The sequence below is a fragment of the Mustelus asterias genome, unplaced genomic scaffold (genome assembly GCF_964213995.1).
Source record: "Mustelus asterias unplaced genomic scaffold, sMusAst1.hap1.1 HAP1_SCAFFOLD_257, whole genome shotgun sequence".
NCBI classification, from domain to species: Eukaryota; Metazoa; Chordata; class Chondrichthyes; order Carcharhiniformes; family Triakidae; genus Mustelus; species Mustelus asterias.
Window position 1 is genome coordinate 333,350 of NW_027590224.1, and position 19,014 is coordinate 352,363.

A 19,014-nucleotide genomic window follows, 5' to 3' on the forward strand; every position below is an offset into this window, starting at 1 on the left:
GAGCTTGTGATTCCAAATAAACCTGTTGGACTTTAACCTGGTGTTGTGAGACTGATTGTTAATCAGGCTGTTAAACCAGGCTGCTGTTCAATAAGGTTTATATTCACACATTCATCTACTCACGTATTTCAGTAAATGTATTAACGAAACACAGTTAAATAAAAAAAACAAGCAGTTTGATCCTACAGTTATCAGTTCAGACATGGCTGACATCGCAGTTTCACAATAGCCTTGTTTTTTAAGGAAAGGAAACCGCAAACAATTTCCAGTAAAATGTAACAGATGCACTCTATTTTTAAATTCATTTCCAGGATGTGGCATCGCTGGCTACGCCAGCATTTATTGTGCATCCCGAATTATGCTTGAGAAGGTGACGGTTCTTGAACCGCCGCAGTCCATGTGGTGTAGCTACACCCACAGTGTTGTTAAGGTTATTTTTGATTTGATTGATTATTGTCACACGTATTAACAGACAGTGAAAAGTATTGTTTCTTGTGCACTATACAGACAAAACATACCGTTCATAGAGAAGGAAACGAGAAAGTGCAGAATGTACTGTTACAGTCATAGCTAGGGTGTAGAGAAATGTCAACTTAATGCAAGGTAAGTCCATTCAAAAGTCTGATGGCAGCAGAGAAGAAGCTGTTCTTGAGTCGGCTGGTACAGTCTGCAAGTCCAGAATCTCACTGGCTGTCCTGTCTGGAGACAATACACACCTCTTTAACCTAAGCTTAATGCTCCCTCCACTCACATTGTCTGTATCTTTAAGACCTGGTTGGTTGTAGAGATTCGCATTCTAATCAGTACTCTGTAACTTGATTTTGTGTCTCTGTGCCCTGTTTGAGAGCAGATATCCACTCCATCTGATGAAGGAGCAGCGCTCCGAAAGCTAATGGCATTTGCTACCAAATAAACCTGTTGGACTTTAACCTGGTGTTAAAACTCTTACTGTGTTTACCCCAGTCCAACGCCGGCATCTCCACATGATGTATACAGGGACATGTTAGCCACTACGCTTCCTGAAGTCGATGACAATCTCCTTCGTTTTGCTGACAGTGAGGGAGAGATTATTGTCATTGCACCAGTTCACCAGATTCTCTATCTCTTTCCTGTACGCCGTCTCATTATTTGAAATCTGACCCACTGCAGTGGTGTCATCAGCAAACTTGAAAATCAAGTTGGAGGGGAATTTGGCCACACAGTCATAGGTGTATAAGGAGTATAGTGAGGGGCTGAGGACAAAGCCTTGTGGGACACCAGTGTTGAGGATGATCATGGAGGAGGTGTTGTTGCCTATTCTTACTGATTCCTATCTTTCAGGAGGGATGACCAGGATTTTGACCCAGTGATAGTGAAGGAACAGCTGATATATTTCAAAGTCAGGATGGATGGTGAGTTGGAGTCATAGTCATTGAGTCATAGGGGGTGATTCTTGCAAAAAAATTCTAAGCGCTGAATCCGTGGGAAAAATGGTGTAAATCAAAATTTTTTTTTGAGTAGGAGTTCAGACTCGAATCTCCCACACTCTGTGCAATGGAGAGGTCACAATCGTGAATATCATTAAAAGCTCGGGAGGTGAGGCCTGTTCACACCAGAGTCTGACCGTTCTGGTACTCTGCGCATGCGCAGTGGCCCCAAACTGTCAGCCTCCTGTTTGCTGGCCAGCCCGGGACCCATGCAGTGCTGCCCCTCCAACAGCATCCACCCCCCCCCCCCCCCCCCCCACAGCCCAATCACGGCCCCCACGACCATTCCTGGGTCAGCCCCGACCCTCCCGTCCCAGAGCACCATGATCTCCAGCCCCCCACACCCCCAGGCCGGCAGACCCGCAGACCCCCACCCCCCCCACCCACAGGAGGCAGACCCCCCTGGGTGGCAGACCCCCCCCACCACAGCAGACCTCCCCCCTCAGGAGGCAGACCCCCAGCAGATCACCACCGCCCACCCCCGCCAGGCCACCGCGATCAATCCCAATGCAGAGTGGCAGCGGGACCCCCAGCCCCACCGATCGCCCCTTAGGCCCCACCCCATTGGGCCCCACCCCAATAGGCCCCACTCCTTAGCACTGCCCCATGCCCGGTGGGCAGTGCCAAGGTGCCCCCTGGGCATTAGCACTTTGCCCCTTGGCAATGCCAGGGGGCACAGGCTGGCACAACCCAGGTGTCCATGCCCAGGAGACGCCACCCCTCTGCTGCCCAACCCCCTGGGGAGCCCAATTGACGCCCTTCACTCCAGCGGGTTCTCCCACTAGTTCCCCGTAAGTGGAGAGCTACTCTAAACCCTGCCGGGGTGAATTTGTACTGGTGGGGTGGGAGATGCTATCGGACCCGGAGAATTCAGTCCCAGGTCCGATAATGACAATCAAATAACATTAAAAATAAAATAAAATTACTTGCCTGGTCTTCCCCCTGGTTTCCTGTGTGATCCCGACTGCGCCAGATTTCTGGTGGTGGGAGACGCGCATGCGTCGGGAATGCATGTGGGCGAATCCCGCGAATTGGCGCAGGTGCGCATCTCCCGCCCCGACCCGCCAAAAAAATTAGTTGGTCAGAATGGGAGAATTGCCCCCATACAGTGCATAAAATGCCCTTTGGCCCATTGAGTCTGCACCAACAATAACTACCACTAAAGTCACGTTAATCCCATTTTCCAGCACTTGTCCCATATCCTTGAGTGTTCCGATATTAACCTTTTTAAAGGTATTTAGGTTTCCGTCCTTCACTACCTTCCCAGGCAGTGCATTTCAGATTCCCACCACCCTCTGAATGAATTTCTTTTTCTGAAAACCCCTCTGAATCTCCTGCCCCTCAGCCTAAAACCCTGCCCCTTGTGATTGATCCCTGAACCAAGGGGAGTAGCTGCTCCCTATCCACCCTGTCCAAACCCCTCATAATCTTATACACCTCAATCATGTCCCCCTCAGCCTTCTCTGCCCTGGAGAAAACAATCCAAGCCTATCCAGTCTCTCCTTATAGCTCAAATGCTCCATCCCAGGCAACATCCGGGTGAACCTCCTCTGTATCTCCTCTAGTGCCATCACATCCTTCCTAGTGAGGTGACCAGAACTGCACACAGTCTCCAGCTGTGGCCTAACCAATGCTCTGTACAACTCCAACATTACCAGCTTGTTCTTATACTCTATTCCACAACTGATATAAGCAAGTGTCCCATATGCCTGCTTAACTATCGTATTCACCTGCTCTACCGCTTTCAGGATCTGTGAATAAATACCCCAAGATCCACCTGTTCCTCTAAGCTTCCTAGTGTCCTATCATTCATTAAATACTCCCTTGTTTTGTTAATTCTTCCAAAGTGCAACTCTTTGCACTTAGCAGAGTTAACTACCATCTGTCACTGTTCTGCCCATCTGACCAACCCATCTATATCATCTTGTAACTATGACCTTCTTCACTATTAACTACACTACAAATCTTAGCGTCATCTGCAAAAAGGGAACCTCCAGATGGTGGTGTTCCCATGTGTCTGTTTTTTAAAAAAAATTAATTTGTGGGACATGGGCATCGCTGGCTGGCCAGTATTTATTGCCCATCCCTAGTTGCCCTTGAGAAGGTGATGGTGAGCTGCCTTCTTGAATCGCTGCAGTCCACGTGCTGTGGGTTGACCCACAATGCCGTTAGGGAGGGAATTCCAGGATTTTGACCCAGCGACTTCAAAGAAATGGCTATATATTTCCAAGTCAGGAAGGTGAGTGACTCGGAGGGCAACTTGCAGGTGGGGATGTTCCCAGGTATCTGCTGCCCTTGTCCTTCTAGATGGCAGCGGTTGTGGGTTTGGAAGGTGCAGCCTAAGGAACCTTGGTGAGATGCTGTGGTGCATCTTGTATATGGTACACACGGCTGTCACTGTGCGTTGGTGGTGGAGGGGTTGGATGTTTAAGGTGGAGGATGGGTGTCATCCTGTGACAGTGCAGCACTCCCTCAGTACTGACCCTCTGACAGTGCGGCACTCCCTCAGTACTGACCCTCTGACAGTGCAACACTCCCTCAGTACTGACCCTCTGACAATGCAGCACTCCCTCAGTACTGACCCTCTGACAGTGCGGCACTCCCTCAGTACTGACCCTCTGACAGTGCAGCACTCCCTCAGTACTGACCCTCTGACAGTGCGGCACTCCCTCAGCACTGGCCCTCTGACAGTGCGGCACTTCCTCAGTACTGACCCTCTCAGTAACGCGCTCCCTCAGTACTGAAGTGACTTTCTGGCTTATGTGCTTTGTGATGAAGGATCCTACATTGATATCACATCTTTCATATTCTCAGCATCTCAAAATGTTTCACAGTCAATGCAAGTTAACTGATCTTGATTCTTTTTAGATGCATCACAGAATCTCTCAATGACTTCTCTTGATATGATTAACTCTTCATGGATCAATATTTCTGAGGGGAATTTGACAGTGATAATCTGCTGTCGAGAGCTTCCCAGCTTCTAACCTGACCTGGAGACATCTTAATGTCCCAATGAACAGAACATGTTCCAGCAATGAGCTGTGGCTGGTGATTCCTCACGTTACATCCAGGCACACTGGAGACTATCAGTGTGTGGCAGAGAATGAACATGGAGCAGTGGAGGGGTCCATCACCATCACTGTGGAATGTGAGTGTGGAGATACATTCATTTATTTGTTATTATTAGTCTGAGTGGAACCATTGGCATCAACTTGATTATTCTCTTGTTTCTTCAGTCCCCACTCAGTCCACATCTCAATGTTTTCCACCTATCTAATTTTTCTTCTTCCTCTTCTATTTTTACTCTCAGGCCGGTCTTCTCCAGCGGTTCAGGTTCTTCCTGTCCACCCAATGGCGAACTCGCACCACTGGTTTCCTTGTGGCAAGCGGTGCATTCAATGGGAAACCCATTGGGGACAGGACAGAAGATTCTGCCAACAGTCAATGGGGGGACCACCTCTGCCACCACAAAACACACAGGGGTTTTGCGGAACACCCCGCCCAGTGTCATTTCCAATCTCCATACCTGACTATCTTTCTCTCTAACTAATACTGAGCAATCCTTTTAATTCCTGAATTTCTCCTCTTGATTTCAGTCACTCATTGCTCTTTCTGTCCATCCAGCTGATTCTGAGTCCCCTCATTCTCCCAAAACCCACATTTCAAAAGCTGTTCTCCTCTGTCTAACTCTCACTTCAATAGAGCAGAACTCACCACATTGGTGACTGGGTTCGACCTTTATGCAGCTTCATGCTGATGCTTTTGCACTTCCAGACATTACTTTAGTCAGTGGTTACGCCTCTTGCTGTATCTAATGTAACCCGGATTTCATTCTTGATGTAATTGTGGTGTTTATAAGAACATAAGAACTAGGAGCAGGAGTAGGCCGTCTAGCTCCTGGAGCCTGCTCCACCATTCAATAAGATCCTGGCTGATCAACTTAATACATGATAGATCCATTCAAAATTCTGATGGCAGCAGGGAGTCGGTTGGTATGCGATCTCAGACTTTTGTATCTTTTTCCTGAAGGAAGAAGGTGGAAGAGAGGATGACCATGGTTCATTGGGTCCTTGATTATGCTGGCTGTTTTTCCGAGACAGCGGGAAGTATAGACAGTCAATAGGTGGGAGGCTGCTTTGTGTGATGGGCTGGGCTTCGTTCACGACCCTTTGTAGTTTCTTGCAGTCTTGGACAGAGCAAGAGCCATACCAAGCTACGATACAACCAGAGAGAATGTTTTCTACGGTGCATCTGTAAAAGTTGATGAGAGTTGTCGCTGACATGCCAAATTTCCTTAGTCTTCTGAGAAAGTAGAGGCATTGGTGGGCTTTCTTAACTATAGTGTGTGTCGTCATGAGGGGACCAGGACAGTTTGTTGATGATCTGGACATTTAGAAACTTGAAGCTCTCAAACATTTTTACTTCGTCCCCATTGATGTAGACTGGGGCATGTTCTCCACTACACTGCCCAGCAGTGGGACCGGAGAATCCCAGCCACAGATGAGGTCAGAGAATCCCGGCCAATCTCCAACCCTCTCACAACCTTTAAGATGCTCCTTAAAATGTGCCCTTGGAGTTGGGGACCAAGTGTAGTATGTCAAAATTCGCAGATAACACTAAGATGAGTGGCAGAGCCAAGTGTGCAGAGGACGCTGAAAGTCTACAAAGGAATATAGATAGTCCAAGTGAGTGGGCAAGGGTCTGGCAGATGGAGTACAATGTTGGTAAAGGTGAGGTTATCCATTTTCGTAGGAATAACAGCAAAATGGACTATTATTTAAATGGTAAAAAATTGCAGCATGCTGCTGTGCAGAGGGACCTGAGAGTCCTTGTGCATGAATCACAAAAGGTTGGTATGCAGGTGCAGCAAGTAATTAAGAAGGCAAATGGAATTTTGTCCTTCATTGCTGGAGGGATGGAGTTTAAAAACAGCGAGGTTATGTTGCAGCTGGAGAAGATGCTGGTGAGGCCACACCTGGAGTACTGTGTACAGCTTGATCTACTTACTTGAGAAAGGATATACTGGCACTGGAGGGGGTGCAGAGGAGATTCACAAGGTTAGAAATCATAGAAACCCTACAGTGCAGAAGGAGGCCATTCGGCCCATCGAGTCTGCACCGACCACAATCCCACCCAGGCCCTACCCCCACATATTTTACCCACTAATCCCTCTAACCTACACATCCCAGGACTCTAAGGGGCAATTTTTTTAACCTGGCCAATCAACCTAACCCGCACATCTTTGGACTGTGGGAGGAAACCGGAACACCCGGAGGAAACCCACGCAGACACGAGGAAAATGTGCAAACTCCACACAGACAGTGACCCGAGCCGGGAATTGAACCCAGGACCCTGGAGCTGTGAAGCAGCAGTGCTAACCACTGTGCTACCGTGCCGCCCTCCATCGGCCGGAGGTTGATTCCGGAGTTGAGAGGAGAGACTGAATAAACCGGGGATATACTCATTGGAATTCAGAAGAATGAGGGGAGATCTTATAGAAACATATAAGATTATGAAGAGAATAGATAAGATAGAAGCAGGGAGGTTGTTTTCACTGGTGGGTGAAACTAGAACTAGGGGACATGGCCTCAAAATAAGGGGGAGCAGATTTAGAACTGAGCTAAGGAGGAACTTCTTCACCCAAAGGGTTGTGAATCTGTGGAATTCCCTGCCCAGTGAAGCAGTTGAGGCTACCTCATTGAATGTCTTTCAGGCAAGGATAGATAAATTTTTGAACAATAAAGGAATTAAGGGCTATGGTGAGAGTGCGGGTAAGTGGAGCTGAGTCCACAGAAAGATCAGCCATGACCTTATTGAATGGCAGAGCAGGCTCAAGGGGCCAGATGGCCGACTCCTGCTCCGAGTTCTTATGTCCTTATTAACTAAAGTTTTATGCAGCTGTAACATAACTTGCCAACTGTTATACTGACGTCCGGCCGATGAAGGCAGGCATGCTGTATGCCTTCTGATTTTGATTTGATTTGAATTGATTTATTATTGTCCCATGTGTTGGTATACAGTGAAAAGTATTGTTTCTTGCACACTATACAAAGCATACCACTCATAGAGAAGGAAAGGAGAGAGTGCAGAATGTAGTGTTACAGTCATAGCTAGGGTGTAGAGAAAGATCAACTTAATGCGAGGTAGGTGCATTCAAAAGTCTGATGGCAGCAGGGAAGAAGCTGTTCTTGACAACTTATCCACGAAGGAAACCCACACAGACACGGGAAGAATGTGCAGATGTTCTTCCCGCGTAATCACTGATGCCATTTTCAGGGATTTGTGGACACGAGGCTTCATTCCCATGGATATTAAAAGGTTAACAAGTTATTTATACCAAGGTAGAGGTCGATAGAGAAAAAATATCTCTGCTGGCTGGGGGAGTCTTATACCAGGGGACAGAGTCTAAAAATAAGTGGCAGACCTTTCAGGCATTATATTAGGGAAGACTTTGACCAATGCAGGGTGGTGGAAACCAGTCTTTTTCAGGTTGGTAAGATGTAACAGGTGGTGTGCCAGGGAACAGTGCTGGGATCTCAACTGTTTACACTTTATATAAATGACTTGGATGAAGGGATTGAAGAGATTGCTGCCAAATTTGATGGTGACACAATCATAAGTTGCATAGTGAGTTGTGGAGAGGACATAAGGAGGCTACAAAAATATATAGATAGGTTAAGTAAGTGAGAAAAGATTTGGGAAATGGAGTATAATGTGGGCAAATGTGAAATTGTCCATTTTGGCAGGATGAATTTTTAAAAAGCTTATTATCTAAATAGTAAGAGATGGCAGAACTCTGAGGTGCAGCAGCATCTGAGTGTCCTAATGCATGAATCACAAAAGGTACAGCAAACTGTAAGGGGAAAAATGTAAGGAAAGCACACTTTAAAATGGCTGCCTGGCACATAAAGAGTTAACTGGGAAAGGAACCATAAAACAGACACCGGCTTCCACTTATACAAAGATCACTTCAAATCAAACCCAACAGACAAGCCATTTAAATATCACAGACAGTGATTTAAAGTAAACAAACACCTCAGGAAGCCAAGCCAAGGATCGAGACATCTTTTAGATAAGGAAAAAACCCGAGACAAAGGGAATAGATTAGTCATAGGAAGAGCGGGAAAATATGAATGCAGGGAAACCGATTAGCACCTGAATGAGCCGAAACCAACCACTGATAGCCACAGACATAGGAAATGTACCCATTCATAAGAACAATACTATGTTAAATGTCTGTATCTGTTTGTATCTGCCTATAACGATGTGATAATGTTCAAATCACCGGTCCATCTATTGTGTAAAAAGTATAAAGATGGACCGTTCCCGACATTTTACTGAGAGAAGGTTTGCTACAGACATGTGCCTTGTCTCCACGGAGCTCCGTTGAATAAACTGTGTTTTGGAATCTCGAGATCTAACTACTAGTGGATTTTTCCCACAACAAAACAATTAGGAAAGTGATGGAATGTTATCATTTACTGTGAGGGGAACTGAAAAGAAAAGTAGGGTTGTGGTTCTCCAGAGAACTGGTGAGACCACATTTGGAATACTGTGTACAATATTAATTACTTTCTTAAATGGTTCAGAGAAGATATACTAGACTAATACCTGGAATGGGTGGGTTATATTATGAGTTATCAAATCAAATCAAACCAGAGGCATCATGTCACAGCTCAGCCATGATTTTGTTGAATGGTGGAACAGGCTCGAGGGGCTGTCTGGACTCCTCCTGTTCATGCAGTCCGAACAGTTCTGAAAGAGATTGAATGGATGGTTGCCAAATTCGATGATGGCACAAAGATAGGTAGGAAAGTAGGATGTGGAGAGAGCTTAAGAAGGCTACAAAAATATATGGATAGGTTAAATGAGTGGGCAAAGATCTGGCAAATGGAGGAAAATGTGAAATTTTCCATTTTGACAGGATGAATAAGAAAGAAGTTTATTATCTAAATGGTGGGAGACTGCAGAGCTCTGAGACGCAAAGGGATCTGGGTGTCCTAATGTATGAATCACAAAAGGCTGGAATCCAGGTGCAGCAAGTAATTAGCAAAAAGTATGAAGCTTTCCTAACAATCTTACCTAAACTTCAAGCAACATTTACTCAGTTCACAAGAAAATAATTCCAAAACAGTCTACAGCCAATGGAGCACTTTAAAAGTGTGGGTACTGTTGTACTGTAGAAAATGCCACGACCAGTTTGCACACAGCAATATCTCTCATATCCCAATGTGATGATGACTTGATATCAATTATTTTAGTTGATGCAAATATAGAGATTACATACATAAGGTGGGTCATTAATGATCTTTAATGGAAGAAAATCTGCCATCTTTATCAGGTCTGGGTGTATCCGTGACTGTAATCTCAAACACCAATGTGGCTAACTCTTACATCGCCCCCTGAGCTGGTTTCCCAGTTTGTATCAAACCAGGAGTTCAGGAGGAAGATCCTACGGCACCTTCTGAAGGGGAAAGTTGGGGTGGACAATAAATGTCAGCATTACCTGAGAATGAATATTTTCAAATAGCGTGAAAGTATCACTGGTCGAGATACATTGTAGCATCATTTTAAAAATGCAATGCAGTAATTAATGTTTGTTTTTACAGATCGAGACACCAGTAAATGGAGAGTAGGATTGCTCACAGCTGGGATCATTTTGAGTGTTTTTGTGGTTGGAATATTAATCTTCCTGCATGTCAGAAAGTAAGTGAGAAGATTTAAATTTGTGCTTCTCTAAACATTTACTTTCAAGTTCTTTCCTGAAGTCAGTGATTGCTTCCCTTAAGAGCCACGTGCCTCTCCTTTAACAGGTTCCTGTGTTCCGCTTACTGGAGAGTGCATCTTTCATTGCCCTGATTAATACTAATAAATTCTGATCTGGAAGGCGCTGCCTGAAAGGGTTGGAAGCAGATTCAATAGGAACTTTCAAAAGGGGAACTGGAAAAATACTGGAAGGGGGTAAATTTACAGGGATATGGAGGAGAGAACAGTGTCACGATCGTGACGTGAAAGATAAAAATATTTCCACATATATTCATCAGCTGCACTATTTTAGAGAGTCGCTTTTTTTCTGTGCTGTTAAAAATGGAGAATTTGCTGAGCTAATAAATGGTTCAGCCAGTCACCTGATGCCTTGCAGCAGTTTCAAGGTAACAATGGATGTGGAGCCTGGTCTAGATAACTCAGAAGAAGTTAAAACCTTTGCAAGTCGTAACCTCCCATAATGGTGCTATTGGCAAAATATTAGCAGTCCTGACACAAGTTTCAACAAAGATAGCATCAGTGAAGTGAACCCAACACCCATGTCTTTAAAAATGAGAGGAATCCCAACTCCAAATGAACACCTCAAATTCCAGCCTTGGAGTGTTAAAAATCGAGGAGTTATGTAATTTGACCTCCCCCAAGCTGCACTGGAACCTTGTCTGTTGGAACTAAACTCCGGCAGTTTCCTGCTTGACTTCTAATGTTAACAAAACTCCAGGCAACAGTCTGTGCTGTCTCACCTCAAGTTAGTGGCAGCAGAAAAAGCTTGGACCCTCATCAAAACTGCCAACTGCTGGAACCATGAAACCCGTGCCTCCAAACTAACTTGTTTTACGTGCTTTCTCCTGCTGTGCAAGTCTCGCTCTCAAAAAGTGGTGCATTCTATCATCAGCCAGCCTCCCGTTGGAAGGAACATTCCAGTTTATTTCTGATTCCGGACCCTGGGTATATGTAAAACAGATACTTGTATTTTTATTGTGGCTGTGCCATGAACCTTCCTTTTCCTTACCCCTCATTTGTTGTGTGAGTGCAAATAGGAGTGGACGTTGCAAAACCACTCTCGTGTGTGTTTGTGGTTGTGTGCGGATAACCTTTAACCTTTCCAAATTTAATGTTTTGGAGAAATTCCACCACCATTTATAAAGGGGAAATCAGGATAATAAAAAATCCTTTCTGTATATGGACGGGTAGAGAGTGCGGAAATCAGGGCAGTTTAAATTGTCTCCCTCCTGTCCATGACAGCAGTGGGTGCGTGGGATTAAGAGACAGTCCAGTAGCTGAGGTACATTTACAGTGGGCTGTGTCTATGCTGCAATGACCCTCTGATATATGATAACCATAGTGTGATATTGTATTATTTATTGCAGGAGAAAGACAGCAATTGAGGAGAGAGTTTCAGAGACCAGTGACATTACACTGAGGCCCAGGCCAGTCTCTGTGACGCACCAGGTACAGAAGCTGTTTATACTCACTCCAAAGCTTCAATCTAGATTTGTAGACAAAGGTATGCCAGATTCCCATAGATTTCGACCTATGGAGTCAATCACTGGTAAAGCAGGTAGCACTGTCACTCTCCCTCTCACTCTCTGAGTCAGAAGGACATGGTTTTACTCACCACACCAGAGACATCAGTGCAGGATCTTAGCCAGCACTCGTCATTACAGAGAGAGAGCTATACTGTCAGAGGGTCAGTACTGAGGGAGTGCCGCACTGTCACAGGGTCAGTACAGAGGGAGTGCTGCACTGTCACAGGGTCAGTACAGAGGGAGTGCTGCACTGTCAGAGGGTCAGTTCTGAGGGAGTGCCGCACTGTCAGAGGGTCAGTACTGAGGGAGTGCTGCACTGTCAGAGGGTCAGTGCTAAGGGAGTGCTGCACTGTCAGAGGGTCAGTACTGAGGGAGTGCTGCACTGTCAGAGGGTCAGTACTGAGGGAGTGCCGCACTGTCAGAGGGTCAGTACTGAGGGAGTGCCGCACTGTCAGAGGGTCAGTACTGAGGGAGTGCTGCACTGTCAGAGGGTCAGTACTGAGGGAGTGCTGCACTGTCAGAGGGTCAGTACTGAGGGAGTGCTGCAGTACCGAAATCCTATCATCTTTCAGATGACACATTAAATCGAGGCTCCGCGTATCCTTTAAGGTGGGTGTAAACGTTCCCATGGCCACTCTTTGGAAAATGAGCAGGGGTGAGTGCACCTTATTTTCCTGCAGCCAATATTTATCCCTTAGCTAATATTGCTTTAAAAATGCAAAATGTTTGTCATCAAATTGTTCAGTGTGGGATCCTGCTGTGTACAAACTGGTTATTGCGTTTCCTATGAGACATCAGTAACACCCTTGCAAAGGATCCCATTGGATCTCTTTGGAGTCTCCTGTGATTGCCATTCATGAGGCTCAAACCCAGGAGTTTCTGAGTCAGAGACTCAAAGAGAGGGGGTTAAACACACTGAGCCCCGACTGACACTAACAAAGCTGCACTATAATTTAACCCTATTTCTCTGGAGGGTGAACAGAACATTCTGCTCACTGGCCCCCGGAACACAACCAGAGAGGAGGTGACACCAGATACCCAGGATCGCTCTAATGGTCCAGTGGGAATAAATACTGAACATGGGAACCCCGACAAAACCAATGACCTTCTCTACATCAATCCCCAAATCTTGAGGGTGTCCAGTGGTGACGGGAGTGTCCACAGGGACAAGGAAGCGGAATCTGCACAGATCAGATTCCACTGAAAGTGAGTGTGAAATGGGGAGACGAGTCAGCTGAGGGGGTGGGAGTGTGGATTGAGATTCCTGGGAATACAAGACAAGCCCCTGGGGGAAAGGGGGAGGGAGTGAATGGGTTTGAAATTGGCAGGATTTGGGATAAAATATTTCTCCAGTGACAAAATGATGCTGAGCCACTGGGACAGAGATTCGATCATCTCTGTTTGTCTCTCTCTGTCTCTGTTCCCCTCTGTCAGTCTCTCCCTCCATATGTCTCTCTCTCCATCTGTCTCTCCCTCTCTCTCTGCTCCAACACACAATTATCAAATGTGATGGGTGGAGAAAGTGATACAAACTCATTGTGTGGAGTCAGAGGGCCCGATTCTCCCATTATGTGGCTAAGAGCCCACATCAGCGGGAAAGCCGGAGGGTTTCGCCTGGTGCTACCAGCGATCAGCACTCGCAATTCAGTTCACCCCCGACATGATTCACACAGGCTTCGCAATGCCTGGTGCCTGATTCACTGCAGTCAGCATTTACCCGTCAGCCCTCTGAAGCGGAGGCAGTGCAGTATTTCAGCGGTCCCTTTGGCATCACTCTCGCTTCAGCCAGGAATACAGCCGAGAAAAGGCTCTGCTCCGTGATCTCTAGAGGCTGAAATCAAGAGGATGTTTCAAGGAGAGGATGGCCCTCTTCCCAAGAGTTAGCAGGAGGCAGCCACCAGCCAAGGTAGCGGAGGCATGGGAAGGGGGGATGCTTCACTAGCTTCAGAAGCTTCACTAAGAGGGCGGCATGCAATGCTGGAAGTAGATGACCGAATTACTCTGTTCGACAAGGGTGAGTTCCTACTTCCCTGCCCCATCCTCTCCTTGAAGCATCCCTAACCTCTGCCATCTCACCTTAAACCCCTTCGATCACACCGCACCACCTTCTAAAGTTGTCAAATAGAATCCCCATCTGATCCTCCAACGCCTCAACCACAGTGCACATCACAACCCCTAATTGGAGTAGCCCCATGACCACACATGCCACAGATTTCAGACCCCCATCCTAGTCAGGCCAACCTCTCACTCTGTCATCTTTATGTCCCCATAGGCAAAGCTGACCTTCAACAAGAGAGTGGGCAAAAACAGGCAGGGGCATCCCTGAGGTGCAAGTCCTCACCCCTTCTGAGGAGACCATAAAAAGTGCTGAGACAGGAGCGAGTGTCGCTGGCTGCAAGGTCGGCAGGGCCCAAGCAAGTAAGGACCCAAAGCACCAGGATCAAGATCATGGTGCTTTGTCAAGTGACTCGATCATCCTCCACACCCCTGACAGCTCCACCAGCTGACCCCATGTACTTTGTCTTGCTGTGTCTCCATTGGATGAGGCCATCAGGGATTGCATCCCGCCATGCCACTCCTCCGAGCACTGGACACAGACATACTGTCATTGCGTTCACCTGCGCCAGCACAGGGACACTCACCTCAGTGAGAAACATTCATAGACAGGCTCCTGGGACACTCTCTGGCACCACACAGCCATTATTGCACATCGGGTGGAGGCTGAGATATCCAAGGGAGTGGTCTGTTGGAGGGCTGATGGCTCCCTGGGAACTGCTGGCCCCAAGGCAGATGTCAGGCCTCTGGAAGCCTTCATCCCAGCAATGGTCAACATGCAAAGGCAGAGGCAGGCTTTACAGGAGGAGATGTCAGCGACCTTCCAGCAAATGCAGGCACAACTGGAGGAGTCCGGGAGCCTCATCTCGCAGGAGATGGTGCCAGCATTAAGTGGTACCCAGGCCAACACTACAAGGGTAGCACCCGCAGCAAAGCCTGGGCCAAGATGTCTATACAATGACCAATGACTTTCAAGACATGGCCCACTCAGTGACACCCATGGCTGCGACCCTGGGCATCTAGGCCAGTTACACAAGGACATGTCGCTCGTGTTGAGGGATATTGCTGATGCGCATCAGAGCTTGACCCAGTCACACAGGACCACAGCTGAGGGCATCTACAACATTACCCAATTGCAGAGGGACATGTGCCAATCACTGAGGGCCATGTCCGAAGGCATTGGAATCACGGTGCAGACAATGGCGGTGCAGGATCATGGAGAAGCTGATGGAGCTCACTCCAGCTGCCCCTCCATCCCAAGGAGTGATCTGTGGGCCATCGAGCACCCTGAGGGAGCCCAACACAGTCTTCAACCATGGAGATTCGGGCCGTTACCAGCCCTTATGAATTCCGCCTTCCTAACAGTGCCTTTTACCCTGGGCAGCAGGCAGCACAGAGTGGCACATTGTGGCACCAAAAGTTGGCCGGGCCTTTCCAGGTCCAGGCCTTCCAAAGGATGCCCACCGAGGGTATCAGAGGCCAGAGGTCATGGTCAACAGCACTCCATCTCCACCTCTGATGTGCAATCTAGGGACACACTTATAAGATGTGGGAGGGAACGAAAGAAGAGGACGATAGAGGACCACTGTGACGATGCTTTACCTTTAAGAAATGTATTTTAATCATATTTCTCTGCAGGATGTTTCGAGGAGTCCCTGGCATTTCTCACAGCCGTTTTGTCTACAACTGGTAACCTCTATTGTTACTGAAGCAGTATAATTGATACCAATTAATCTGAACTAATGCAATTGTCTGTTTAGTATTTCCCTGGGATTGCAGAGTAGAGTTTGATTGGGGTGTTTGACAGGTCAGGTCATATGACTGGGGACAGCTCGGCTTTCACAGAGGATTCCAGCTTAGTTGCTGTTTTTTTTCAGATGCTCTTTGGAGTTGAGAGAGAGCAGTGTCTGCTTTCTACTCTCTGGAGCTGGAGATTCTGCTGTCTGAGTGTTGCTGTTTTGGAAGCTGTAGGGAGAGAGGTATCCTTTCTTGTCTCTGAAGTCTGAAGACTGGAAGCTGCTAGAAACTGGGTTTACTTCTCTGCTTAGCTGCCTTGAGGGTATATCCTTGTCTGAAAACTGCTGTTTGATATTTTGTCCAGAAGTGTTACAAAACTGGAAATCTAATATCATGTGAGCATACCTGTTTTAGTGTTAACTAATTCTGAAGAAGGGTGTATGTCTATGGGGTATTGCTTTTAAATTGGAACAACAGAGATAGCTAGCTGTTAAGAATTACACTGTGTCATGTTTAAGTTTTGCAATTGGTAAAAGTTATGCTAATTCTTTTCATTATATTCTAACTGTGTTCTTAAATAAACTGTTTGATAAAAGGTTCCTAGTGGGTCACTTGAATCATACCTGGAGTGAAACACCTTATGCTCAAATGTAAAACTTAGGGTCTAGGCTAACTTCACAAAACACCTTGGAGTTTCTGGCCTGGGTCATTACACCACTTAAATAGGCATGGGTGAAGCAACACTTCTCCATTATCATGAAGTGGGAAAAATATACAGATGGGTACACATAAGATGGTTGCCTGGCACATCAACAGTCACCTGGGAAAAAGACATTAAACAGGCACTGACTTTCAGTACAGACAGCTACCTGAGATTAAAACATAAAGGACAGACAGCTATTCAAAGTTAAACATGCAGGAATCAAATCCTACAGGAAGCCAGCCAGGGCTTAAGGATAAGGACAATAGGGTTGGATAACGAGATTAGCTACAGGTGGGATCGGGAATACATAACTGCAGGAAAACCAATTACTGTAAATTACTATATGAATAGGCCGAAACTAAAACCATTGATTGCTACTGACGTAGGAAATGTATCAATTCATAGAACAATGTGATGTTAACATGTTCATGTCTGTATCTGTCTGTATTTGTCTATAACGATGTGTTAACGATCGATCACCTACTTGATTACAACGATGTGATAATGGCTAGATGTCCGGTCCATCTATTGTGTAAAGGGTATAAAGATGGACTGCTCCTATTGTCTCATTGAGAGAAGGTTTGCTGCTTGTTAGTGCCATTTCTCCACGAAGCTTCGATAAAATAAAACTGTATTCTTGAAACCTTCAAGCCTGACCCAGTGGTACATTTCCCACAACAGTCACAAATAAACATGTCACCCCCATACGACTGACCTATCAATATTACGTCAGTCCTTAAGGGGAAGGGAATTGGGGAGGGGGGCAATGTTGACAGCTTGAACCTCTGATCTTCCCACATGGTCCCCGCACTGACCCCTAATCGGGGGTATTCGAGAGCAACAGTGTCACTCACCCGCCTCTGACAGCATCACCAGTCCAGGACCCTGATGATCTGTCTCTTAAGCCTCCCCACCCCTGACCTTTTACTCCAACAATGAACCGGGAGGTAAGTGACCTGTCACCAGAAAGGCCGCAGTCAGACTTCAGATGATCAGCAGCTTCACAACTTTCCTCACATCGAGTCGTCATCACCCTCCAGCTTTGCTACGAGACCCTCTGACACGACCATCCCAAGCCCATCACACTGACCCTTGGGTGGGGGGGAGGGGGGGGTTAATTGGACCAATGCAGTAGGGGAGGGGGAGATGGAAACAAGGGATTGCCAAGGCAGGGTATTTAGATCAGTGGGGGGGGGGTTTGATCTGCCGCTCAATGAAGGTCCCACACTGGAATCTGGAGGTGATAAGGGCCTCACTGGTCCATCGTTCCTGTTGGACACTGGCCATGGATATTCCGCTCCCTCAGCATCCTCCTCGTCCTCCATGCCATCATGGTCCTCTTCCTCCTCTGGTGAGGCTGCCTCCTCCTCATGTTTCCCCGCTGTTGTGCCAGGTTGTGCAGCACACAGCAAGTGACCACTATACATGCCACCCTCTGGGAGAGGGGTATATTGTAGCGCCCCGCTAAAGCAGTCCAACCAGCTGAACTGCAACTTGATGATGCTACTGGTGGCAGAGTGGACCTCATTGTAACGGGTTTCCCTTGGGTCTGAGGCCTCCGCACAGGTGTCATCAGCCATGACCTTAATGGCTAATCCTTGTCCCCCACTCGCCACCCACTCAGCCGAGGGTGACCCTCGAACATGTCGGGTACCTCCAACCATGCCAGAATGTAGGAGTTGTGCACGCTCCCACAATAGGATACACAGACATGCATAATGTTCATGCGGTGGTCGCTCATCAGTTGGATATTCATTGAGTGTTATCCCTTCCTGTTAACGAAGGGCACAGTAAGAAGTCTCACAACACCAGGTTAAAGTCCAACAGGTTTATTTGGTAGCAGAAACCACTAGCTTTCGGAGCGCTGTTGGACTTTAACCTGGTGTTGTGAGACTTCTTATTGTGTTTACCCCAGTGCAATGCCGGCATCTCTACACAAAGGGCACCCCATGGTCCCCTGGAACGGGGGCAGCCCAGCAATGGCAGAGAGTCCTTCAGCTGGGCATCTGGTTCCTGTATTAAAGGTGTTCAGACAGATAAACCCAGAATCTGGTTCTTGGATTAAAGGGGTTCAGACAGATAATCCCAGAGTCTGGTCCCTGTATTAAAGGGGTTCAGACAGATAAACCCAGAGTCTGGTCCCTGTATTAAAGGGGTTCAGACAGATAAACCCAGGGTCTGGCTCCTGTATTAAAGGGGTTCAGACAGATAAACCCAGGGTCTGGCTCCTGTATTAAAGGGGTTCAGACAGTAGATGGCGCAGTTTGTCAGCCAATAGAAATGGAGCATCATCGCCATCAGGTGCGGGCTGTCAGTATTGCAGGGGGACACTGGAGCAAATTTAAAAACTAAACCTGCATTTATATAGCGTTTTTCACGACAACACAGCTCTTCATAATAATTTAATGAGGATAAAAACCTCTAAAATATTTCCTTCCATGTCATAACTCATATGTGAAGAATGGATATTTATGTGGAGGTAAGAACATAAGAATTAGGAGCAGGAGTAGGCCATCTGGCCCCTCGAGCCTGCTCCGCCATTTAATAAGATCATGGCTGATCTTTTTGTGGATTCAGCTCCACTTACCTGCCCGCTCACCATAACCCTTAATTCCTTTACTGTTCAAAAATTTATCTATCCTTGCCGTAAAAACATTCAATGAGGTAGCCTCAACTGGGCAGGGAATTCCACAGATTCCCAACCCTTTATGTGAAGAAGTTCCTCAACTCAGTCCTAAATCTCCTCCCCCCTATTTTAAGG

At 46.8% G+C, this 19,014-nt stretch overlaps 1 protein-coding gene across 3 annotated transcripts in view; it reads left to right on the forward strand.

Moving 5' to 3' along the window:
• LOC144485977 (uncharacterized) overlaps window positions 1-16,901 on the forward strand; it is a 158,770-nt gene extending 141,869 nt beyond the window's left edge. For 2 of the 3 annotated variants that reach the window (XM_078204070.1, XM_078204071.1), the window contains 5 exons: window positions 1,321-1,391; window positions 4,335-4,614; window positions 10,076-10,172; window positions 11,600-11,681; window positions 15,452-16,901. In XM_078204070.1, coding sequence (XP_078060196.1) covers window positions 4,479-4,614; window positions 10,076-10,172; window positions 11,600-11,681; window positions 15,452-15,532 — 396 coding nt within the window. In that variant the 5' untranslated portion in view covers window positions 1,321-1,391; window positions 4,335-4,478 and the 3' untranslated portion in view covers window positions 15,533-16,901. Of the gene's footprint in view, window positions 1-1,320; window positions 1,395-4,334; window positions 4,615-10,075; window positions 10,173-11,599; window positions 11,682-15,451 lie in introns of those variants that run through there. The other variant, XR_013496206.1, reaches the window with a different exon arrangement.
• Window positions 16,902-19,014: the final 2,113 nt, after the last annotated feature.